This window comes from Balaenoptera acutorostrata, chromosome 4 (genome assembly GCF_949987535.1).
Source record: "Balaenoptera acutorostrata chromosome 4, mBalAcu1.1, whole genome shotgun sequence".
Classification (NCBI taxonomy): Eukaryota; Metazoa; Chordata; class Mammalia; order Artiodactyla; family Balaenopteridae; genus Balaenoptera; species Balaenoptera acutorostrata.
This window is the reverse complement of record NC_080067.1, coordinates 132787293-132813164: the sequence shown is the minus strand read 5'-3', so window position 1 is coordinate 132813164 and position 25872 is coordinate 132787293. Positions and strand designations below refer to the sequence as shown.

General features: G+C 38.6%; 1 protein-coding gene across 7 annotated transcripts in view; it reads right to left on the bottom strand.

Annotated features, from left to right (window-relative positions):
- Nucleotides 1-162: 162 nt before the first annotated feature.
- The window catches only part of JAM2 (junctional adhesion molecule 2), a 67131-nt gene continuing 41421 nt past the window's right edge, over nt 163-25872 (bottom strand). Inside the window, exons 3-11 of one of the 7 annotated variants that reach the window (XR_009008242.1) lie at nt 19517-19624; nt 17948-18100; nt 14971-15173; nt 11013-11112; nt 6383-6490; nt 4598-4613; nt 3415-3549; nt 1819-1861; nt 163-262 (exon numbers count right to left, since the gene is read on the bottom strand). Coding sequence is in view for 3 of the 7 variants with exons in the window: in XM_007164138.3 (XP_007164200.2) it covers nt 230-262; nt 1819-1861; nt 4598-4613; nt 6383-6490; nt 11013-11112; nt 14971-15173; nt 17948-18100; nt 19517-19624 (764 nt within the window). In the remaining 4 variants the exon portion in view is untranslated. Of the gene's footprint in view, nt 263-1817; nt 3550-4597; nt 6257-6382; nt 6491-11012; nt 11113-14970; nt 15174-17947; nt 18101-19516; nt 19625-25872 lie in introns of those variants that run through there. The other 6 variants (XM_057545954.1, XR_009008241.1, XM_007164138.3 and 3 more) reach the window with 6 other exon arrangements.

Sequence of the window (25872 nt, the reverse complement as noted above, 5' to 3'; positions counted from 1 at the left end):
ACTCCTTTAACTTTGTCCGGACACAAGAAGCCAGACTGTATTGTAGCTGCTGACAAAACTATTTGTGTAAAATAAAAATTTCAAGTGATGTAGCAGTCATAAAGACTATAATGAAACACCAACTTCACCTCCTCATGTACTCTTGGCAAATGTAAGACAAAGCAGAGTTTTATAATCTTTTAATAGTGCAACAACTGTGGTTTTGGTGCATCGCAAAGGTGGAATTCTTTTAAATTATAAAGGATTTTGTGTGCTTGAAATCCTAGGAAAAGAAAGAAAAACCAAGTTTAAATATGATGTATTACTTAACGTTTAAAGAAATATAGAAATCTTATGAATACAAAGATACATCCACTATGAGAATCTTGCAGGTACAAACCAGCGTATATTTAATTAAATCTATTTAATGGGGAATTAAATAATTAAATACCAGGAGACAAATCCATGAAACTTTGCCTAAAGCATAAAGAAGTAGGAGTGGGAATTAGAACAGGAGAAGTCCTGTTTGCTGGGGGCATGCTACTGGCATCTAGCAGGTAGAGGTCAGGCGCCCCTAAGCATCCTACAACGTACAGGACAACAAAGAATTATGTGACGTTATAAAAAATTCGTTATATAAGCCTTAGAAGAAATTGTCATTTCTTATATAAATTGTTATATAAGAATTAGAAGAACATGTCAGTAGTGCCAATGTTGAGAAACCCGGCTCTAGGGCAGAATTCAAATTGGACACTCTTGCTCTTGGCTGATGAGGGCAACGGAGCGGAAGACAAAGAAAAAGAGCGAAGCTTTTGTTCTTCCGACTCAGCCACAAAGTGTCTCTTCCTGTTGCACTCAGGGAACATTTTCTACAAATTATAGGAGCAAATATAGAGTTAACACGTTGCTTGTCTGCTAATTAATGAACAATATGCTTTGGTATTGTAAACCACAAAATAAAGTGATTTCCATGATAGATTCTGGAGTAGACAATTTTTTAAATTTTTGGCGGAAAAAACGTCTATGGAACAGTACGTAGGTCTTAAAGGTCAGTGTCCATCAGAGTCACTTAAGTGTTTAAAATACACGCCCCACCCCAAGCTCTACTGAAAGGAAATCTAAGCAAATCCCTGCCACAGAGTACTAAGAAATTCAGGGAAGTAGCGCTCCATTTCTCAAGAAAGGGCTTAGACTTCTAAAAACATCGGGAACCTCCCTTCCCTCACTGTATTGCTGAAAAATAGTCCAGAAGGCTGAATAACCATCCAAAGAGCTACAAAATCTGAGCAATGATGGTATTTACTGCTTCAATGCAGTGCTTACAAATGCAAAAGTACACAAGGGTCCAAGCATCTAAATTATGTTCCCTTAACCATCTGAATTAGATAATTCTTGCATCTTTTCAAGGATTTCTGAAATGTTCCTTTCTGCAAAAGCAGAGGATATTCCATATCCCTAAAATTTCCAAGTGCTTTGAATAACCACAGGAGAGTCCTGGAACCACAGATCTTCTGGAAGTGATCTGCTTGGTCAAGCTGACAAGAATCAAGGTACCTGGGTCCCAGCTTGGCCACTGTAATACTGTGAGAATGTGTGTCCTAATCTCTTCATCTATAAAATGGAGCCGATAATGCCAGATCTAATGATACTAAGGAGGCCGACTAATAATAGAAAACACCATGACAGAACATAATGGGATGATAAAGCCCCACTGCTCTACAAATGCTGCCTTCCCAGACAGGGGATGGGAGCTAACATTTATTTAGCTCCTTCTAAAGACCAGCGGTAGACACTAGTACAAGGTATATTAAAAGGGAAATATACTTTAAAAATACTCACATTTTCACTCATTGCAGTGGCTTTAGATGCAGAACTACTCTTCCTGTTTGTGGAACATAAAAGACAGCATTTACTATATTATTGCTTCCAATTCTAAAACATATATCCTCTTTTAGTTAATGTTACCTCCACACATTTTCTCAACAGGAAGATGAACATTTATCTTAGCCAGGTACAAAAGCCCCCAGCAATCCTAACTGAATTTCTTATATTTATAGACAATATTCATAGAGAAAACCATGCAACAAAATATCAGTATGTGTGAAGCCCTTTGTGTCTACTTGTAGCCTAAGGCTAGATACTAACGACTTTTGCGGAATATGCAAACCAGAGACTTACTAACTTTTAACTCAACTCATTGACATTTACTATTTTGAAAGTTTAATCATTATAATCTCAAATTTCATTTTTTCCATGGAAAGAAAGTTTTATGTGGTGACTACGGTTCCAGTTACCTGTTATGGGCTGAACTGTGTCCCCACCAAACATTCACAGGTTCAAGTCCCAACCTCCCAGTACCTCAGAATGTGACCGTATTTAGAGACAGGGTCTTTAAAGAGGTAATTAAATTAAAATGAAGTAATTAGGGTGGGTCCTAATCCAATATGACTGATATCCTTATAAGAACAGGAAATTCAGACATAAACAGGGATGTTTAAACATAAGATCGTGTGAAGACAGGGAGAATACCACCTTTAAGTCAAGGAAAGAGGCCTGGACTTCTAGCCTCCAGAACTATGAGAAAATAAATTTCTGTTGTTTAAGCCACCAGTTGATGGCACTTTTAAGGCAGCCCTAGCAGACTAATACAACATCCAATTCATTGTCCAACAAATTTTGAGGAGCATGGATTTGACAAATGGAAGATGTGTCTAGGAATAAAGATATTGCCTCCCAGATTACTGCCTGGGTTAATAGAGACAGTAATAGGGACTGAATGAAAGAATAATAACCTCCCTCACCCTAGCATTGCCAGCCTTTCTCCATATATAAGATGATGTCTCTCCTCTGTTCATAACCCTCCCTCCAATCACTTTCCATCTTACTCAATAAAAGTGGGAATCCTCACAATTGCCTGGGGTGCGATGGGGGGTTGGCCATACCACCATCAGGCTACCCTGCTTTTCAGAACTCACTCCTGAGCTAGCTACCGCTAGTCCTGCTAACTTGGACCTCATCCTGGACTTGCACTGGGATATTATGAGGCTCAGAGACCATCATTGAGGAGCAAGTCTAGGAACAGGAAATCAATGGCATCTCCTTGGTCTTCGAAAGACTTAGAAGATGACAAAGTCTCCGAAGCATGGCAGCTGAGAGTAGAGGGGAACGCCCATAGAGTCGAGGTTGGGTCTGCCATTTCCGTACATACAAGAAGGACAGGCACAAATCAACTGCAAATTAACTGGAGACTCTGGTGATCTCGTCCAGATCTCATGCACCAATGACTCCTAAATTTCTAACTCTAGTTAAGATGTTTCCCCAAACTCCAGATTCATATATTCAGTTACTCACTAATTATCTCTACTTGGCAGTATAATAGGCATCTCAAATATTAAAAAAAATTTCAAAGCACTCCAGACAGACCTCTCTACCTACCTCCACCACCACTCTCAAACATGCTCCTGAAACCTTTCACGCTTCAGTAAATGGTAACTTCATCTTTCCCAGAGCCTTGGAGCCATCTTTGATTTCTCTCTTCTTCTCACAGCCCACATCCAATCAACCAGCAAACTGTTCAAAATATATCCGGAATCCTATCACTTCTCAACATTTCTGACACCGTCACTTTGGGACCAGCCGCCATTTTCTCTTGTCTAGATTAGTTAGTAGTTTCCTAACTGTTCTCCCTGCTTCCTCCACCCTCTGTCACCTTATAGCTTATTCTCAACAGAGCAGTTGAGTGTGAGCTTCTAAGAACTAAATAAGAAGATGCTACCCTTCTGTTCAAGGTCCTCCAATGATGTCCCATCTTACTCAGAACCAAAGCCAAACTCCTCACAACTGCCTGGAACGGACTCCATATAATCTGGCCCCCACTACACTACTTGTGTTCACTCATCTCCTCCCTGCATCGTCCTCACTCTGTTCCAACCGCACTGGTCCCCTTGTTGTTCGCAGATACTCCAGGCATGCCGAGCTTCGAGATCTTTCCCTTTGTTCTCTCCCCTCTGCTTATCTGCATATCTCAGATGTCCCCTCATCAGTGAGGTCCTATCTAACCACCTATTTACAAGGGCAATCTCCACTCCTCCCCTGTGCATTCTCTGTTCTCTTACCTGCTTTATCTTTCTCCGTAATACTTATCACAATCTGACATACTGTCGCGCTCATGTAATTGTTTACTTTCTGCCTTACTCTACTAGAATGCAAGCTCCGTGGGGCAGAGGGGTTTTTTTGGTCTATTTTATTCACTGCTCTGTTATCAGTCCCTAGGACAGGGTTGGACATATATTTGGTATTCAATTAAATGTAAAAATGACTGTTAGGGAAAAATTTATTTGAACATTTTAAATTTAGCAAAACACAGAAAAAAAAGTTTTTCAAGTAGTACTATGGAAATGCCTACAAAGTCAAATTAGTGACTATATTTCTTCTCTAGGTAACTAAGCATCATTGACAAGTTGGCATGAGGCATGAGGTAGGATGTGTTCCTTGATGAATTTGAGTCACGGCCCACAGAATTAAACCCACACAAACAACCCAACTTCCCACTTTTGACTTTAAACTACAAAAAAGTAGTTGATATGGGGGAAGGCATGCATTAAGAAAGTATACTTACTGGAAGGAGGTTTCTTCTACAAAAGAACAAGTATATATCATTAATGCAGGAATTAATAGGGTATGATACAGATTCATATAAAAATGAGTTTGAGCTTAATTCCTTTTTCTCAGTTTTGATTCTCACTTGCTGACATTGTATACCTTCTAAATCAAGTGTTGGCAAACTTTTTCTGTAAAGGTCCACATGGCAAATATTTTAGGCTTTGTGGGCAAAGAGGTAAAATCGAGGATATTAAGTAAGTACTTACATAACAAAAGAGAAAACAAATTTTCAAAAATTTTTATCAATGAATTAAAAATATAACAATAATAATCAAAGTCTTGTAATACAGGTCTACTAATTAGAAGAATGGAATTCTTTGGAGGGATAACATTTCTCTTATTTGGGGGTTCGACGTTAGGGTGCCCTATTATCAAATAGACTGCAGTGTTTATATGTAAAAACCATTCTTAGCTCGTGGGCCATAGAAAATCAAGTGGCAGACCAGATTTGGTCCATGGGTCATAGTTTGCCAACCCCTGTCTGAAATGCAAGTTCAAGAAAATGGTTCTCTTAGATAGATTTCCAGCTAGATGAAAATGAGAGTAACATTCTTAGCTAATGAACTAATAATATTCACGTAAAATCTTTAATTAATTCAGTGTTTTAAGAAAAAACGTTTACCAAGTCTTTAATAAAAACACTCAGACAGGTATTCTTTGCAGGTAGAGAGAAAAGACAAGAATTTTGAATGAGCAACCTTATCTGTCTGTATTTCCACTGGTGACCAGCAGGGGGACTCAGCCGGATTACATTACACTGGACTGGATAGGAGAACCACACAACAGCTACTATTAATTCACAGAGCAGTTATTCTTAATTATAGGGAATATCCTTGAAACCACATTCATGGAAACATTTTACAATACCTATTTATAGGTATTATTAGAAACCCCCTTTAAATTTAAGTTTTATTTTGGTATAAGATATTTTTTAAACCTAAACTTCAAAATTAATGTTCACTATAAAACAGCAGGTCTAAAACTTGTTCACGCTATAAATTTATTATCCTTAAAAATTCTACTTTATACACTATTTTTGGTGGACTTGATGGAGTTCTGCAACTTTGAAGGTCTCAGATAACTTTAAAGACTGGGAGTAAAGAAACGCATTAAGAGAATAAAACATTTAAAAATCTCATCCATTTACATCAAACCTATTGTATCACCAAATGGGAGTTCCAAGAGACCTAAACTTGAAGAATTAAAAACCTCAGAAGCAACTATAATACAATAGGTTTCTAGTTTTTAATTGAACAATTGTCTTCTAAATACAGTTGTGCTAAATTCGACATTCAACATTCCACTGTTCTATACTGATAAAACATTTCACAGATTTATTCCAATGAAATTTCTTATCATAAAACTAGAAATTAATTTTCATCTTGAGATATACAATCCCTTACTTAAAATAAAAGGATCTTAAATACATGTACGTGTACTATAAATATCCACCCCCATTGCACATCTCTCGGTATCGCTGCACTATGCCCCTCCCTGGTGCCTCTCACATATTCTGTGATGATTCCTGGAATGTTGCGATGAGACACCTCTGCTTTTCCTCCCTATATTCGCCGGGGTGCTTCATGACTCACCCTCGTGTCATCTTGGACATTTTCTATTGCAAGAAAATGAACGAAAAATATTCTCCAGAGTCTGTTAGAACATCTTAGGAGAAACAGTGTCTCAGAAGGAAACTCTATATCCACAAGAAGTTGTCTGGCAAAGAGTGAAATTCACTTACTTGAAAAGTAGCCTTTCCTCTGAGCATAGCACACGCCAAGGCCACAGACAGAAATCACTAAGGCCACAACGACTACAGCTGCTATGATGCCACTTATGTTGAGATCATCTGGAATGCAAAATAAACCATGCATGAATTCACGTCAAAAAGACAGACCGATGTAGTCATTAAATCAAAAAAGCTCAAAAAACTCCCCTTGGACTTCCCTGGTGGCACAGTGGTTAAGAATCCGCCTGCCAGTGCAAGGGACACAGGTTCGAGCCCTGGTCCGGGAAGATCCCACATGCTACGGAGCAACTAAGCCCGTGCGCCACAACTACTGACCCCGCGTGACACAACTACTGAAGCCCGCGCGCCTAGAGCCCACGTTCCACAACAAGAGAAGCCACCGTAGTGAGAAGCCCGCACACTGCATTGAAGAGTAGCTTCTGCTCGCCGCAACTAGAGAAAGCCTGCGCACAGCAACGAAGACCCAACATAGCCAAAAATAAATAAATAAATAAATTTATTAAAACAAAACAAAAAAAAGCTCCCCTTTGTAGCTATACCATAAACACAGATAGTTTCATGCTTTTTAAGCCTGTTCCACTAACTCACTTCCACGGACATGGTTCAAAATTGATTGAAAATATTAACAGAGCTAAGTCTTGCAAGAATCTTAAATTTTAAAAAGTTCTATGATCCAGAAATAAAATGTATGGTATTCTCTTGCATGCATGTGGAGATGCAATAATCCATATGATTAAATATCAGATTGGAAGTGAGCTTTGAAGTTCAGTGAGTTCAAGTATTCTACTACAACACTCCCCTCAAATTTTCCTTAAAATTCCTCTACATCGTCATCTGTGTTAATTTCACAAATACGGAAAATTCATTCAGCCCCAAAGAAAGCCCATGCCACTGTTGTTCTATAAAACTAAGTATCAGAAACATCTTCTTTCTTGAATTTATATGGGCTTGTGGTTGGGTGTGTGTACACACGCACACATACACACCCACATACATATATGCCATTAAACTGTTATCCCATTAAGTTAAAAATGAATTAAACTTCCCAAGGCTTTTTCCTGTTGCTACTAAGTCATCTTTCCTCTAACCCAATATAACTGCATTTTTTGGACCTAACTTTGAAAAATCACTACCATGTTACCAACTTGTGAGGTTTTTCCAGTTACTGATTCTGTTGCCCAAGAATTAGATTATTAACCTTCTGAGGTTAATATTTCTGCAACTGGGAACTGCATCAAAAATACATTCAAGTCATTAATAAAATGATAAACATGACTTTGGGAAAGAACTATTTAACAGGCTATTAGACATGTATCTTCATATAACAAAATTTACTAGCATGCTCTGGGTGAGGGATCCAACCATGTGTGAATCCATCTACACATTCAATTTGGGTCACATTTTTCCATCTTGTCCATGAGGATTTCACGAGCCACACTCTTCTGTCATTTAGAGACTTCTTATGTATTGATTAATATGCAAATTCCTACATTTTTAAAGGAACAAAGAGTTCTTTTTTTAAAAGCAAGTATTAATTAGCATATGGTTAAATAACTTGGAGAAATTATTAGGTAGCAGTTTCTCAATAGTAATTTTAGATATTTTAAAGCAGTGCACAGTTTGGGAGTGATTTTTTAAGAAATATTATTTGAATGAGTCTGCTTATCATGAAACTTCCTGGTCTTAAATTTTTTTCTTAATGCCAAGTGTTATTAATTTTTCCAGATGCCTCTGAAATATTAACTGATTTTTTTTTTTTTTTTTTAATGAGGATCTTGAATCAGATGCGTATGTTTGATTGATTGATTGATTGATTTTGGCTGTGCTGGGTCTTCGTTTCTGTGCGAGGGCTTTCTCCAGTTGTGGCAAGCGGGGGCCACTCTTCATCGCGATGCGCGGGCCTCTCACCGTCGCGGCCTCTCTCGTTGCGGAGCACAGGCTCCAGACGCGCAGGCTCAGCAGTTGTGGCTCACGGGCCCAGCCGCTCTGCGGCATGTGGGATCTTCCCAGGCCAGGGCTCGAACCCGTGTCCCCTGCATTAGCAGGCAGATTCTCAACCACTGCGCCACCAGGGAAGCCCCTAACTGATTTTTTTTAAAAAAGGTAACTGGGTCAATCTTTCGAAAGGCTGAGTAATTTGACTAGAGTAGGAAACCTTAATTATTGCTTGATATAAACTCAGTTCATATTTGCTTGGGTATTGGGAGGTGGAGATTCATCTATTTATTCACTTGGATAAAAAATAGCAGAGAGGAAAAAAGGAACTCCACAATAATCATAAACTAAGGCAAAATTAAATTAATAACTAAATAAAACTCCTGAGAACCAAACTGCCTACGATTTTCTTTGTAATAGTCAATGATTTGACACCTACAAAGGGTTTAACCTAAGGGCTATAATCACCCTTAGATTGAAATTTTCATTGACAAAAAACTGTCCTGTAGTTTGTCAATGAATCTGACATCTATGAAGGATTCAAGCTAAAGGCAAATTCTAAACAAAAAAACTGTCTTATCCTGTAAGTACTAACTCATGGTATAAACGTTATTTTATTTTCTTCAAAGAAATAGAAGATAGAAGACTTGTAAGTTAGAGGTAAGTTGTGTTCATCCCATTTGTCATTACTGTGAGATTCTGAGCAAGTAATATGCCCACCTTATTATGCCTCACTAAAGAGAAAATGTAATAACGTGTATGAAAATATTGTGTGTTCTTTCTTTAAAAAAAAGCCACAATAAAAGGAGGGTATCATTATTCTAAAATAAAAGGAAAGGGACCAAATGCTAAAATGCTAAGTGTGAGCAGAATTTTCTGGAGTTGTACAATGAAGCAGCCTGGGAATAATCAGCACACCCATGATTTACTTTCTTTCTGTACTTCAGAAAGGATTTATTTAGAACAGTAAACAGGTTTTGGTTACAAGTTGTTGGTGATAATTCACAAAGAAAACTGGAAATGAGACTTCATGAATTATGTATTTCCAAAGATCTGAATTCCAAACCAAGGATGTAAAACATCAAGGGTCAATGGGTGAGCTTTAAACAAAGCAATTCTAACTTTTAAGTCAACTTATACCAGAAAGAATAGATACATGGAAATCATGTTCAAATTAAAGTGATACTACTAGCAAAACACAGAACTTTAAAGTTTGTTATGTATTTATTCACTGCATGCTAGGAAAAATTTAACTAGTATGTCAAAACCATGACTTCACCTATATTATTTCTTAAGATAAAACTAAATTAGGCACTGAAATTAAACATGATCATTTAAAGAAAAAATAAAATGTGATAGTGAATTTTCTAATAACTCCAAAGCAGCATTGAGAGGGATATTTTCTGATAATTTAAGCAAATGCTTATGTTTGACTTTAAATGTCAACACTTGAGTGAGTTGGGTAGATAATATGTGTCCCCGAACTTTTTTAAAAAACCTGAAATTCAAACTTACCTGTGGAAATTAGAGTATACTATTGAATATCTTATACTTTAGGATATCCTGAAGTCTAATAAGATTATATTTTCTTTAAAATATCATGCTGAGTTAACTGTACACAGACAATATAAATTACTGCCCACGTATCTGCATAGCTCAAGACGCGTGGAAAAAATGCATAGTTCAAGTGACCTTTAACCCCTCGGGTGACATCTCCAGCTTCTCCCTCTCTATTACACAACCATTTTCAAAACACGGCTTTCATACGAGGATGAATTTAACCAAATTGTTAAAAGTAAAATGAGAAACAATGTTTGCTCTGAAACTCATGTAATCTGAAAAGATAATTGAGCCTGAATTTTACTCGACTCTAAGCAGCTTATTTTGTGTAATATAATATATGGCAGCTATGTTTTATAGCAAACTAGATCCATAACTATATTCAACATGTCTTGGGAGTTCCGTGATGGCCTAGGACTCGGCGCTTTCACTGCCGTGGCCCGGGTTCAGCTCCTGGTTGGGGAACTGAGATCCTGCAAGCGCGCAGCATGGCGAAAAATAAAAAAGTGTCTTTTTGGACGGCCTGCTCTGCAATAAGTATAAATATAATAAGTATAAACGTAGTATTTCAGGGGTTTGAAAAAAATTACCAACAGTTAAAATAGCCAGTACCTATATAGTGCTCAAAATACACCAGTGCCATTCTAACACTTTTGAATATTAATTATTTTAATCTTCCTAACAACTCTATGAGGACAGTGTATTATAACTTCAATTTTGGGGAGACTGAGGCACGGAGGTTAATTAACTTGCCCAAGAGCATGTAGTTAATAAGTGGCAGAGATGGAATTCGAACCCCCATTCTGAATTCTTGACTCCGAGCAACTTATAGGGCTCTTAGCTTTTGTTTGAAAGAGGATTGCTCAGATGAGCATATTTTAAAATTAATTATTTGAAAAATTCAAAAATCTATAAAATACAATGATAAATATTCCTGTCTTGCTTGGAAGCTGGATTAAAACAGCATGTTTGCTTTTTGTAACATTATGTCAAACTGATTTTAAACGTTCCCTTCCATTTATTGTTCAAATAACTCAGCTCTTACTTACTCCTTGCTCCTTCCACCCCCAAATATTTGCATGTACTAATTGCAAACCATTTGTTCCTCCCAGTATTTCGTGCTTACCTACTTGCATTCGTTTCCCAGGACACCTGCGATGTCCAACAGAATTACGGGCTTCGCAGGAATATTCTCCACTGTCCAGTTTTGAAACAGTATTAAATTGCTATTTGTAGAAGAAAAAAATACATATTTATTTAAGCAATAAATCTATCAGTAGACTCCCAAAAGAACTGTATTCCTTAAATTTACCATTAAGTTGGTCTTTCCTTTTCAGTGACTTAGGACTTTATAAATTTTTTTTTAAATTTTATTTTTGGCTGCAGTGGGTCTTCGTTACTGCACGCAGGCTTTCTCTAGTTGAGGCAAATGGGAGCTACTCTTCTCTGCAGTGCGCAGGCTTCTCATTGCGGTGGCTTCTCTTCTTGCGGAGCATGGGCTCTAGTTGAGTGGGCTTCAGTAGTTGTGGCTCGCGGGCTCTAGAGCACAGGCTCAGTAGTTGTGGCGCATGGGCTTCGTTGCTCTGCGGCATGTAGGATCTTCCCGGACCAGGGATCAAACCCGTGACCCCTGCACTGGCAGGCAGATTCCCAACCACTGCGCCACCAGGGAAGTCCCTAGGACTTTATATCTTTACAGTGAATTCAGAAATCTGCCATGTCTTCAAGGAGTAATTAGCTAGGCCTCTGTTTAATTTGACAGAGAAAGACAAATATATACAGGAAGTGTCTTTTTTAGTGTGTGATACTGAAAAAGTAGTACAGTTAGGAAGACAGTGGGCATTTTTTAAAGTTTACAGCACATGGTAGTATTAAGTATTGTAGGTAGTTCTAAGTCCTAGGAAACACCATTTATAAATAAAGGCCTCCTTAGCCTTAAAGGCAGTTTTCTAAGTCACAAGTGAGTTTATTGCAGCAGCAAACAATGAACACTTCCTCTAAAGAGCCAGAGTTACTACCAGGAAGTAGCACAGGGCCTAGGAAAGTCTTAATGCCATTTATAGGATTACAAATTCTATCAGTTGTAGAATTTGTGAAAATTATGAAAAGATAAAGTCCAACCAACCCTTGTTCTGTCTACTCTGTGCCAAAGCAAATGAAAGGCAAGACTCTGATGTAACAGGCTTCACAGTAGTTTAGCACCTTGGAGAATTTCAGGAAGGAAGGAAGGAAAGAAAGAAGGAAGGGAGGCAGGCGGGTAGACAGGAGGAAAGAAACAATGGGTAGATTGATGGATAGAAGGAGAGAAGTTGGTTAGGTAGTTAGTAGGAGGGAGGGAATTCAGGGTGTTCTGGACACCTTCAAGGATCCTGCCAGGACCTAAGGAGGGTGAGAGGGGTGCTCGGACGCATTCTTTCAGTATCCTCCTGTCACACCCTCGGTACCACAGTGGTCACTGCTGACTGCCTCCAAGAGAGGCCATGAACCTCCAAGGAGCACCTCCTCATTGTCTTGTATCCTCATGTAATATATGTGCCTAAAAACAGCCAGGGTTTTGATCTATTGAAGGCCTTTTCCTCTCTTTTCCCTACCCACTGCCCATATACCTCTTCTTTCTGTATCCTTCAACATGGTGCGATAGAAAGCTTTCCCTTGTGTTTTCTCACTTTATGGAATCCTCAGTCCCAAGAGCCAGACTCCTTTACAGATGTTCACCATGAACTCAAAGCCAAGGTTATGTATAAACAGTAAGTTAGACTAACACCGAAAATGATCTTCTAGGATATTAAAACTGGTGATTAAAAGGAAGCCCTTGTCTTCCATACACTGGAGTCTTTGTTTTGCTCATTTTTCAGAAAATAACCCATCCTGGTTCTGCCCTGGTGCACCCCTTTGACATCACAGATATTTCAAGGGTTGAGCTGAGGAAAGTGAATCTGTATCTTTTCAGACTTGTCTTGGGGCTTTTCATCACCTGCTCTGAGAAAAAATAAATTTGAAAAGTAAATATAGCCAAGTGTGACAGCAGGTTTTCTGCCCAATTTCTCAGTGTAAAATCACTCGGACCTGCTGACAGAGCCTGCTGACGCTGAAAGGGCCAGAGCGTCCCTTCCTTGGGGAGTAGCCATATCAATCCACTGATATGTTTATCTTTCAGTCACTTTATCAATATGCTTTATTACTTACCAGAGGATCTACTTTTTAAATGTTATCGTGCACTTGTAGACTGAAGGGATGAAAGGAAATACTATACCTCCTCTAAAAATTTATTAAAATTTTTATTACCATGCCTTTAAGATTCTTTTGATAATGGTTGTGATAGTAATTCTGGCTTGCTGGAAATGCAGCATTTTTAAACTGACATATTAGTTTGAATAAAAAAAAAAAGCTTCAAATTTAATTGTCTTTTTTTACTCCCATCTCTACCCTAAAAAGTCAGAGACAAAAACAGTAAAAATACTTTTATTTGTAAATGTCATTAACTTTAAAGATCTTATTTACAGATTTCCAACAGGATTCCTTAGAAAGGCTTTTCAATCGATCAGACAATCTGGACTAAATCTAAAGTAATAGATACTCAAGTCACAAAGTCAATTGTTGACGAGCTAGTCATGGAAGAGTTTAATGACACAGACATCCTATCATAGGCTGGCAAGAGTCACTATTCTCACATGGCTGGTACTGAGGTCAGGGCATCCCCAAGAGAGTTTTCTATTTTTAAAAAATTTTTTATCAAAGTATAGTTGATTTACAATGTTGTGTTAGTTTCTGGTGTTCAGTTATACATACATGTATATCTCTATTCTTTTTCAGAATCTTTTCCCTTATGGTTGATTACAAGATATTGAATATAGTTCTCTGCACTACACAGTAGGACCTTCTTGTTTACCTTTTTTTAAAAAAATTTATTTATTTATTAATTTTTGGCTGCATTGGGTCTTCATTGCTGCGTGCAAGCTTTCTCTGGTTGCGGCGAGCGGGGGCTACTCTTTGTTGCGGCGCGCGGGCTTCTCATTGCGGTGCCTTCTCTTGTTGCGGAGCACTGGCTCTAGGCGTGCGGGCTTCAGTAGTTGCGGCACGTGGGCTCTAGGGTACAGGCTCAGTAGTTGCGGTGCGTGGGCTTAGTTGCTCTGCAGCATGTGGGATCTTCCTGGACCAGGGCTCGAACCCGTGTCCCCTGCATTGGCAAGCGGATTCTTAACCACTGTGCCACCAGGGAAGCCCTGTATCACATTTTAGATTCCACAGATAAGTGATGTCATATGATATTTGTCTTTCTCTGTCCGACTTACTTATTATGATAATCTCTAGGTCCATCCATGTTGCTGCAAATGGCATTATTTCATTCTTTTATATATAAATATAAAAGAATGAAATATATGTGATATATATGTGTGTGTGTGTATATATGTGTGTATGTGTGTGTGTGTGTGTGTGTGTATATATATATATATATATATATATATATATATATATATATACAGCACATCTTCTTTATCCTTTCATCTGTCGATGGACATTTTGGTGGCTTCCATGTCTTGGCTATTGTAAATAGTGCTGCTATGAACATTGGGGTGCATGTATCTTTTCAAATTAGTTTTCTCTGGATATATGCCCAGGAGTGGGACTGCAGGATCATATGCTAGCTCTATTTTTAGTTTTTTAAGGAACCTCCATACTGTTTTCCATAGTGGCTGCATCAGTTTACATTCCCACCAACAGTGTAGGAGGGTCCCCTTCCCAAGGGAGTTTTCATGCATTTCCCTGATATAATAAATATGAGACTGCACCTAGTACCTTTCCAGGCCTGATCCATCATCATGACTCCATCTTGGCCTGCATCAGGCCCCTGGTGCAGACCTTTTTGTGTCCAACTCCCTAGTTCTCTGTTTTGTCTTCTCCTCTCCTGTGGCAGCCTTTTCCATCACTTCTCTATGTCAGTGCCGCCATCTTTCCTGCTACCCTTTCCTCTCTCTACTTAACGAGCAATGGTATCAGCCCTCTACTCTCCATTATTTTAGTTCTAATATTTTTTTTTTCCAAATGCAAGACAGTTATTAGGCCAATGCTTGAAATGACCTTACCAGAGTTCCAGATTTCGTATTCATTGTGTATGAGCTGTTGGCACTTGCGGAGCCAAGTTTTGGATTCTCTAGCAAACGGATGCCATCCTTAAACCACGTGTATTCAGGAGCCGGGTTGCCTTCTCTGTCTTGACATCGCAACTCCACCACAGTTCCACGCAGTGCCGAACTGGGTACTTCACATGACGGAACTGCCGGAGCCACTGGAGGATGGAAGTCAAATGGCACTGGTTATTTACAAGCTAAATGAGGATTTTAACAGCCAGCTAAAGATGGATTTATTGGACACCTGTGACAGAGACTGGCTACTTGTTCAAGAGACCCACTTCCTTTCTTCACAGGCACACAGCTAGACCACATTTGCCAGCCCCCTTGTAGCCAGATGGGATCACATGCATGAGTTCTGACCAATGGAATCTGGGGAAAAGTTTTATATGCTATTCCCATGCCTGATCCATAAAAGCTTCCTGTATGATTCTCCATCCGTTCCCTCCCCCTCCCCCTCCCACTACCAAGGAGGTGTCAATACCCATGGTGACCTCAGAAAGCTGTGTATCAAAGATGTCACACTTACATTAGCTTGGGTCCCTACTGATTTCATTAAGTAGGGCAATACAGTTCCACCACTGTTGTCTCTGTCTCCAATTATTTAGACTTTACTTACATGAGAAAGAAACTTCTATTATGTAAGCCACTCACTGAGAGTTCAGGGCTTACCTGTTACACTTGCAAACACTACATTAGCTACTACAACAGCTATTCTTTTCTAGATAAACAATCTCTACTTTTCCCCTCATCAATGATTTTAATGTATTATTATCAACTATAGTCAAACAAAGTCAAACCTGAGTATATTTTCAGGATCAGTACTCAAACTAAAATCCCATTCAGGCCAAGATAGAGAATACCTGAATTAAGGTTATTCTGGTCCCAGGGATTTGTAAAGTAAACCAGACTTTACTTAAATCCAGGAAAACCCAGAACTGTCTGTGTAGGCAGAGTTCTAACACGGTCCCCCAAGTTCCCCGGCCCTGGTGTATGTACATGTTCTCTCAGTTATTCAATCAAACACAAATGTAGCTACTACTCTGAAGGGATTTTAGAGATGTAATTAAGGTCCCAAATCCCTTGTCTTTAAGGTAGGGGAGATTATTTAGATGGGTCTGCCCTAATGACATGACCTCTTCTTTTTTTTTTTGATGTTTTTTAAATTAATTAATTAATTAATTAATTTAGGCTGCACCAGGTCTTGTGGCATGCAGGATCTTCGTTGCAGCCTGTGGACGTCTTAGGTGCGGGCATGCATGCGGGATCTAGTTCGCCGACCAGGAATCAAACCCATGCCCCCTGCATTGGAAGCGTGGAGTCTTACCCATGGACCACCAGGGAAGTCCCCACATGACCTCTTTAAAAGCAGTTTTCTCTGGTTGGTCACAGAAGGGAAATTCAGAGATTCAAAACACAAGAAGGATTCAACATGCTTTTGTCGGGTTGTAGATAGAGAGGCCCCATGGCAAGGAATGTGGTGGCTCTAGGAACTGAGCGTGGCCTCCAGCTGATAGCCAGCATGGAAAGGGGACCTCAGTTCTACAACCATAAGGAACTGAAATCTGCCAACAAGAATAAACGAGCTTGACGGCAGATTTGCTTCCAGAGCCTCCAGTCAATAATTGAGCCCAGCTGACTCCTTGATCTCAGGCTTGTGATATCCTGGGCAGAGAACCCAGCCACATTGTGCTGAGCTTCTGATCTACAGAACCGTGAGCTAATAAATGGGTGGTTGTTTTAAGCTGCTAAGTTTGTGATCATTTGGTACGTAGCAGAAGACTAATACACCAGCTGAATCTCCTGCAAGGTTTTCTGAATGAAATTTCTTCTATAACAGTAAGTACATCATTAGAATTTTAGAAAGAGCCTGGACTATATAGAAAAAGGAAGAGGAGTTGTTTTATTCTCTTTGCTTAGTAGTTTATAGTAACATCTATGGAGAAGAACTGATCATTTCCTCACCAATTGTCATCATGGGCAGTTGCTATCTATCAGTGAGTCTTAGAGTAACTAAATATATTGGCTTTGAAGTTAACCCCATCTGGATCCAAATCCTGGTCCAGATACTTACTAGCTCTGCAGCCTTAGGAAAATCACTTAGCACCTATCTCCTCATCTGTAAAAATCAGGTTGTCAGTAAAGATTAAGTAAAACTACACATGTGAAAGAGCCTAATGCATACTAGCTGCATAATAAATGCTAATTTCCTTTCTTTACCAAAATAACTTCTATACTTCCCCAGCCTACATTTTTAAAAAATTTTATTTTATTGAAGTATAGTTGATTTATAACGTTGTGTTAATTTCTGCTGTACAGCAAAGTGATTCAGTTATACATATATATACATTGGTTTTCATATTCTTTTCCATTATGGTTTATCACAGGATACTGAATATAGTTCCCTGTGCTATACAGTAGGACTTTGTTGTTTATTCATTCTATATATATAATAGCTTGCATCTCCTAATCCCAATACTTTTTTTGTTTTATTGCTTTTCTATCATCTCATTTGAGACTATTTTATATGGTAAGAGAATTACTACCTATGCTGAAAGTGATTGAAAAATAAACTCTTGATAAAGCAGAAACTAACACACCATTGTGAAGCAATTATACTCCAATAAAGATGTTAAAAAATAAATAAATAAATAAACTCTTGGGGAAAATGCTTCTATGTACAGTGGAGGACCATTAAGGTTTACTTCAATCTTAATTGAAAAGAGATTTTGTCATAATAAGTTAGTAACAGTAAAATTTCAGCAGCCAACGAGGTGAAAAGGAGTAATAGCCAAGATTCTGCAGGAACAGCGGTGCTGGTGGTCCACCTTTATAACTTTACTCTCTGGGGCCCTGAGTTGCCTCATTGCTCCAGGGTTGGATGATGGGGATGAGGGTGGGAACAGTAATCACACAAAGACAAGCACATCACCTAATACTTCTAGAGTGAGTGTATCCTCTTCCAGGTTTTGACCTTGTTCAGATGGGGCACTAACTTCACAACGATATTTCCCGGCATCATTTCTCGTAACATTTTTGATCCGTATGCTGAAATCTATCATCTCAGCTCGATCTTTAAAATCTCCTTTTAGAAAAAGAGGACAATGATGTTAATAATGATATAATAACTTTCTATACACTACCTTTCTCTAGTCACTTCATTCAGTAACCACTGCATTTATTTTCCTATTAATAAATTCAATTTAAAAAGTATATATGAGTGCTGCTCTTTCAAATGTCTATTTCTTTTTTAGAATGTCATGCTGTTCACAAAAGAACACTCAGTTCCGTATTCCCATATTTTATTTTAAAGAATTCAACCCTCATTCCTGCCTCATCCCCTTTTTAGTATGCTAGAATAAATAGATTCACATCTTCAAAAGATACTGGAGAGCCTAGTTTAACTAGCTGGAACAGTAACTTTATGTGTGGTGGCTTGCATGATACTGCCACAAAAAAGAAGGTGAGGGGGTCTTTAAAAACATTCTTTGGATTAGTTTTTGATAGTAATTTGTGCGGAATTAAAATAGTGTTTTGTATCACGTTAGATTAGCATTACAGAAAATTCAAGTAAAGACAGCTGTGCTATTAGGCCCCTGCTGCCCGTAATCCTATCTTAACAGGTAAGAACCAGAGGGATATTTTAAATTTTCTATGAACTTTAAACATTTGCTCACTTTAATTCTTTAAAATTAAAGTAAAACGTATTTTAAAATAATAACCTGTTTATTATACTTAAGTTGTATTTCCAACTTTTAAAATAATTATAATGGAAAATTTCAAGCATGCACAAAATTAGAGAGTATAGTAAAATGAACCTCAACAAACCATCACCCAACTGTAATTTTAATCAATGCTAGGCCTGTCTTACTACATCTGTACCTTTAACCACTGGATTATTTTGAACTAAATCCCAGACATCATTGCATTTTATCTATCATTACCAATACTTTAAATTAAAAGCTCACTATATATTCAACAAGAAGGGTAGGGAGTATAAAGAAATGTATAACAATAAAAAATGTAAAAAAGAAAGCACTGGATAAGGGTAGCTGTATTTACCTTCCCCTAAGTCTTAACTCCCTAAACTTCTCAGTGATGGCCTTGCTTTCTCAATGGTGATATGGAAAAAGGGTAAAGTTACTACAATCGAGCAGTGACCCTTCATCTCAACCCCACACCATCTTTTCTTCCTTTCTCTCAAGAGTTTAATCTACTGGGCCAGCAAGAACAATGGCATCTTACATCCTCTAGAAGTGAGGTGAGAAATGAGGGGTCCAGGGCCTCCATGGAGTTCATGCATGGAGGTGAATTTCTTCTGTTCTCTGTCCTCTGTTTTTGTGGTTGTTGTGTTTTGGGTCTCAGTCTCTACTGGTTTCATCTCACACTTACAGAAACACATTCTCAGTCATCAGCCATGTCCTGCCCTCGTTGGTTAATTAAAGGACCTGGGGTATTTGGTGCTCTCTTGCTCTCACCTTATCGAGTCCCAGCATCTTACCTTGAAGAGCCTGTTGATAGTAGACAAAGGAGACACTGTGCCCCAGTTTCTTCCACTCCAATCTGGAGGAACTGGTCTTCTTTGGGTATTTACAGGCTAAAATAACCTCTAGGAACAAAAACAAAAATACTTTTTAAAAAATTTTCCCTCTGAAATAATATTTTACTTAATTAATAAATTTTTAACATCCTTAAATTATTCTTTTATCCATTCATTCATTTATTTATTCATAAATTTCCTCAACAGGTACCATGTTGGCTTAATTCAAAGATGAATTGAAAGCATTATGATTATTTCGCAAAATAATTTTGTGACACTATGCTACTTTCCCTAGTTCTTGAGCCTCAGTTGTCATCCGTAAAATAAGATAGTATCTCATAGAGTTGTTGAGTCTTCATATACAATAATATATGCAAAGCACACATGCCTGGACATAGTAAGTCTTTAAAAATGGCAGCTATGATTAACTATTTATCTTTTTCTTCCCCATCTATCTCAGTCTTCAAGGAGTTTACAGTCTGGTACAAGAGACAAATAAGACAGTGTAATTTCAGTCCAAGGTGATGAGTGCCAGGATGGAGGTAAATAGTGGATGCTTCACACCTACTGCCTAAGAAAGGCACTTATGGGCTTCCCTGGTGGCGCAGTGGTTGAGAATCTGCCTGCTGATGCAGGGGACACGGGTTCGAGCCCTGGTCTGGGAAGATCCCACATGCCGCGGAGCAACTAGGCCCGTGAGCCACAACTACTGAGCCTGCGCGTCTGGAGCCTGTGCTCCGCAACAAGAGAGGCCGCGATAGTGAGAGACCCGCACACAGCGATGAAGAGTGGCCCCCGCTTGCCGCAACTAGAGAAAGCCCTCGCACAGAAACGAAGACCCAACACAGCCAAAAATAAATAAATAAATAAAATATTAAAAAAAAAAAGAAAGGCACTTAGCCCAGCCCAGGCCATGCTATGGAACCCCAAATGGTCCCTCAACACGATGCATTCTCACTCAGATCCCTTTTTTGATAACCTTCTCTGAAAATACATTAATACACACCCAATATGGTCTCCTAATAAATCATTGACTCCTACCCCTCACCTCAATCCAGAAAACTTATTCAAAGATTTAATCTTGGCATCAGGTTTAACCGCCTCAATGTAGCTCACTAAGGTTACAAACACGGGGAATTTACTGCACTTATGTCATTAAAGAATTCCTGGAACTACCCAAGGAGCCCCCTCTTTTAACTGTCCAAACAAGATGACGGACGGAAGAAAAACCCAGGGCCTGCCTGCCAACTGCTTCAAGTTGCCAAATGGAAACCTCTAGTTCTAACTATTTTTTAAAGTATGTTTCAGCCAGCTCTCCAGAGTGTCAATTTCATATTTTTTTAAGTTTTTATTTTATATTGGAATATAGTTGATTTACAATGTTGTGTTAGTTTCAGGTGTACTGCAAAGTGATTCAGTTATACATATACATATATCCATTCTTTTTCAGATTCTTTTCCCATATAGGTTATTACAGAGTACTGAGCAGAGTTCCCTCAAATTCATATTTCTGAAACTTTTTTTCCTCCACAATGCACACAGTTTGACCTAAAAAACACAGTATCTTTGACTAGAAGAGAAACTATGTTAAAATCCTTCTCATACCTCTGATTTTGATGTTAAGCAGACTTGATGCCGTTAAAAAAAAATAATTCAGGATATTATATGACATGGTAGATTAGAAAGCAATACTTATAATATTTATCCCAGGTTTTATTAAAAGTATACACATAGATATGGATAAAAAGCCTGTATGAATATGTATGAAAATATTAACCCAGTGATGATTTCTGTGTGACAGAATTATGATTTTTCTGTTAAAATGTAGTTTCTAATTTTTTTTTTAGTTCCACACACATTGCTAGAAATATAGAAATAGAGTAACAGGTAATGGAAGATAGAAAGTAGGATAGACACATTGCTAGAAATATAGAAATAGAGTAACAGGTAATGGAAGATAGAAAGTAGGATAGAGAAAAGAAAGACAAGGAAAAAAAAATCCAAAAGTTGTTTTTAAGGATGCCTAGTTTTAAAAGCAGGTTTTATGTTACAAACAGACATCATTTTACAGACATGTTTACAATTACGCTACACAGACAAATGTGTGCCGAGGGACTTGTCTGAGGAAACGTGGTTCTGTTCTGTTATTACGGAGAATGGGTGGTGGCCTTCCGGAGTCTTGAGTTTTAGATAGGTTTCCTTCCCGTATTTTGTTGAGTTTCCAACAATTAAACACACACCCACACTCATTTTTAGCTCACACTCCTAGGTCTTAGGAATAAATATACACTCAAATAATCATATTGTTTCACATATTTAACTGGACACACATACATACACACACACACACACACGCTCTTTTTGGTCAGTTCTTCCTGATTTCTATACTCATTACTCTGTGGAAAACCTCTGCAGAAATTATGTTAAAAATGTAACCAATGGTTTTCTTAAGTGAAGTGACTCCACTCTAGCCTCAATCTCATTGACCATATAAAATGTGGAGAAATGGTCTATGCAATTTGTCCAAAATATATTGAGTATTTACTGTGTGTCCGGCATTGTTCTTGAGCTATAGCAGTGAGCAAAACAAAGATCCCTTCCCTTTGGGATCTTACAATTTGCAGGAGGTCAGACACACAAGAAACATCACGAAGTGAATTATACAGTATGTTAAGAGGTCATGAGTGTTATGAAAATAAGAGTAGATCAGAGTACAGGAAGTTTGGGAATCTGGGGAATGGGGGTGCAGTTTTAAAAAACAGAGCAGTCAGAGTTCACCTCATTTAGAAGGTGATATTTAACCAAAGACTTAAAAGAGGGAATTTGAATTTTTGAATTTCCTGGAATCTGAATTTCGCCTTGTGGTTCTTTGGGAGTGTTCCAAGCAGGGGAACACCTTGACCTCCAAAACTGTGAGAAACAGTAAATCTACTAGAATCATGGGGCCAACATCTGAGGATAAAGAACTAAGTGAACTGAGAAGCTAACTACCATGGACTCTCCTCTCTCTTTTCAGCCAAAATTCAACATTCGTGGCCAGCATAATTTTCTGTGTCTAGCCCTCGGCGTTATTATGCCATAATATAGTAGTTTAAGGCACAGGCTTTGAAGTTAGACCTCTGCCATAAACCAGATGTGTGATATTGAGCAAATTATTTAACTTTTTAAAAAAAGATGTGATTGTGTTCACATCTGTAAAATGACAAGAACAACATTACTCATCTTGCAAAGTTGTGGTAAAGATTAAATGAGATAGGGGCTTCCCTGGTGGCACAGTGGTTGAGAGTCTACCTGCCAATGCAGGGGACGCGGGTTCGTGCCCTGGTCTGGGAAGATCCCACATGCCACGGAGCAACTAGGCCCGTGAGCCACAATTACTGAGCCTGCGCGTCTGGAGCCTGTGCTCTGAAACAAGAGAGACCGCGATAATGAGAGGCCCGCGCACCGCGATGAAGAGAGGCCCCCACTTGCCGCAACTAGAGCCCTCGCACAGAAACGAAGACCCAACACAGCAATCAATCAATCAATCAATCAATCAATAAAAAAAAAAAAAAGATTAAATGAGATAATATATTTGCATACTTGGGTGCACATGATACTCTGTATATAGTCCAGGTTCCATAAATGGTTATTATTACTTTTACCCATGAGGCACTTCTCTTACTTGTAGTTGTAAGCTTGCCTTGGCATGGTAGAAATCCATACTTAATAACATCATAAATCTACCTCCAAATTACTCAGATTTGAGCTAAAGTGTTTCCTGTGTTTGAGACAGCAAAGAAAATAATATAGACATAAATCATACTTTCTCAAAGCAAGGCATATTAGAACAGAAAAATGCACCAAGTTTTTCTATTAAGATGATTATTACATTGCCAAAAATATCTGTTCCAGTTTGGATTGAGAAAAGATAATTCTTTGTTTGGAAAAAGCATTTGTTCAACATGTAGCAAAATAATCACTTTAAGGAATCACACAGCTAGAATCATTGTGAATTTTAATTTTTCTAAGATTCTGTATTGTTGACTCATTTGATTTCATTCTCTGTGCTCAAGTTAAAAATCATCAAAATCTTACATAATGCAAGAAGAGAATGGATACTACCAAAGTAGTTCTGGAGAATTACCATAAATTATTACTTCTGTGGAGAAAAGCATGTTATTAAATTCTGATTTATTGCTCTCAGGGTTGTGCTCTCTGCATAAGACTGCTCATGTAATTTACAAGCCTGGCAGAGCAGCCCTCGCTTTACCCTCATTCTGCTTTTGGCCTCACTATGGGAAGTGATACAGAAAAGCAGTACTGAAAAGAAGGAATTAATTAATTCATGATTTATTGACATCAGAGAGACAAAAGACAAAAAACTGAATGAATTGGGGGGAACACACATATACATATACACAAATCATAAAATATTTTAGTACAACTCAACAACAAAAAAAACAAACAACCCAATCAAAAAATAGGCAGAAGACCTAAATAGACATTTCTCCAAAGAAGACATACAGATGGCCAATAGGCACATGAAAGGTGCTCAATATTGTTAATTATTAGAGAAATGCAAATCAGAACTACAATGAGATACCACCTCACACCAGTCAGAATGGCCATCATTAAAAAGTCTACAAATAGGGGCTTCCCTGGTGGCGCAGTGGTTGAGAGTCTGCCTGCTAATGCAGGGGACACGGGTTCGAGCCCTGGTCTGGGAAGATCCCACATGCCACGGAGCAGCTGGGCCCGTGAGCCACAATTGCTGAGCCTGCGCGTCTGGAGCCTGTGCCCCGCAACGGGAGGGGCCGCGATAGAGAAAGGCCCGCGCACCGCGATGAAGAGCGGTCCCCGCACCGCGATGAAGAGTGGCCCCCGCTTGCCGCAACTGGAGAAAGCCCTCGCACGAACCGAAGACCCAACACAGCCAAAAATAAATAAATAAATAAATAAAAAAAAAAAAAAAAAAAAAAAAGTCTACAAATAACAAATGCTGGAGAGGGTGTGGAGAAAAGGGAACCCCCTTGCACTGTTGGTGGGAATGTAAGCTTGTGCAGCCACTACAGAAAACAGTATGGAGGTCCCTCAGAAAACTAAAACTAGAATTACCATATGATCCAGCAGTCCCATTCCTGGGCATATATCCGGACAAAACTATAATTCAAAAAGATACATGCACCTCTATGTTCATAGCAGCACTATTCACAATAGCCAAGACATGGAAACAACCGAAATGTCCATCGACAGATGAATGGATAAAGAAGAGGTGGTACATACATACAGTGGAATACTAACTACTCAGCCATTAAAAAAAAAAAAAAAGCCATTTACAGGGGGCTTCCCTGGTAGTGTAGTGGTTAAGAATCTGCCTGCCAACGCAGGGAACAAGGGTTCGAGTCCTGGTCCGGGAAGATGCCACATGCTGTGGAGCAACTAAGCCTATGCGCCACAACTACTGAGCCTGCACTCTGGAGCCCGTGAGCCACAACTACTGAACCCAAGTGCCACAACTACTGAAGCCCGCGTGCTCCGAAACAAGAGAAGCCACGGCAATGAGAAGCCCGCGGACCGCAACGAAGAGTAGCCCCCGCTCGCTGCAACCAGAGAAAAGCCTGTGCGCAGCAACAAAGACCCGACATAGCCAAAAATAAAATAAATAAATTAAAAAAAAGAAAAAGCCATTTGCAGCAACATGAATGCCGCTAGAGATTATTATATTAAGTGAAGTAAGTCAGAAAGAGAAAGCCAAATACCATATGATATCACTTATATGTGGAATCTAATATATGACACAAATGAACCTATCTAAAAAACAGAAACAGACTCACAGACATAGAGAACAGACTTGTGGTTGCCAAGGGGGAGGGAAGGTGGGGGAGGATAGACTGGGAGATTAGGGTTAGTAGATACAAATTATTACATATGGAATGGATGGACAACAAGGTCCTACTGTATAGCACAGGGAACTATATTCAATGTCCTGGGATAAACTGTAATGGAAAAGAATATAAAAAAGAATGTATAATGTATATATGCATAACCAACCGAGTCACTTTGCTGTGCAGCAGAAATTAACACAACATTGTAAATCAACTATACTTCAATTAAAAAAAGTAAAAACAAAAAAATATTTTAGGCTTTAAGTAAAATTAAGTTACTGCATAAAATATCCTAAAAGTGAAATGTTGAAGAAGATAGATAGAAATTTATTTTTGCTTTATGGAAAGCCAAGTTGGAATGATTCGAACACACATAAAATAGAATCAAAATGTAATTTTTAATTAAAAGGAGCAGAGGCAAGATTAAAAAAATAGAAAATACTTGGGAGT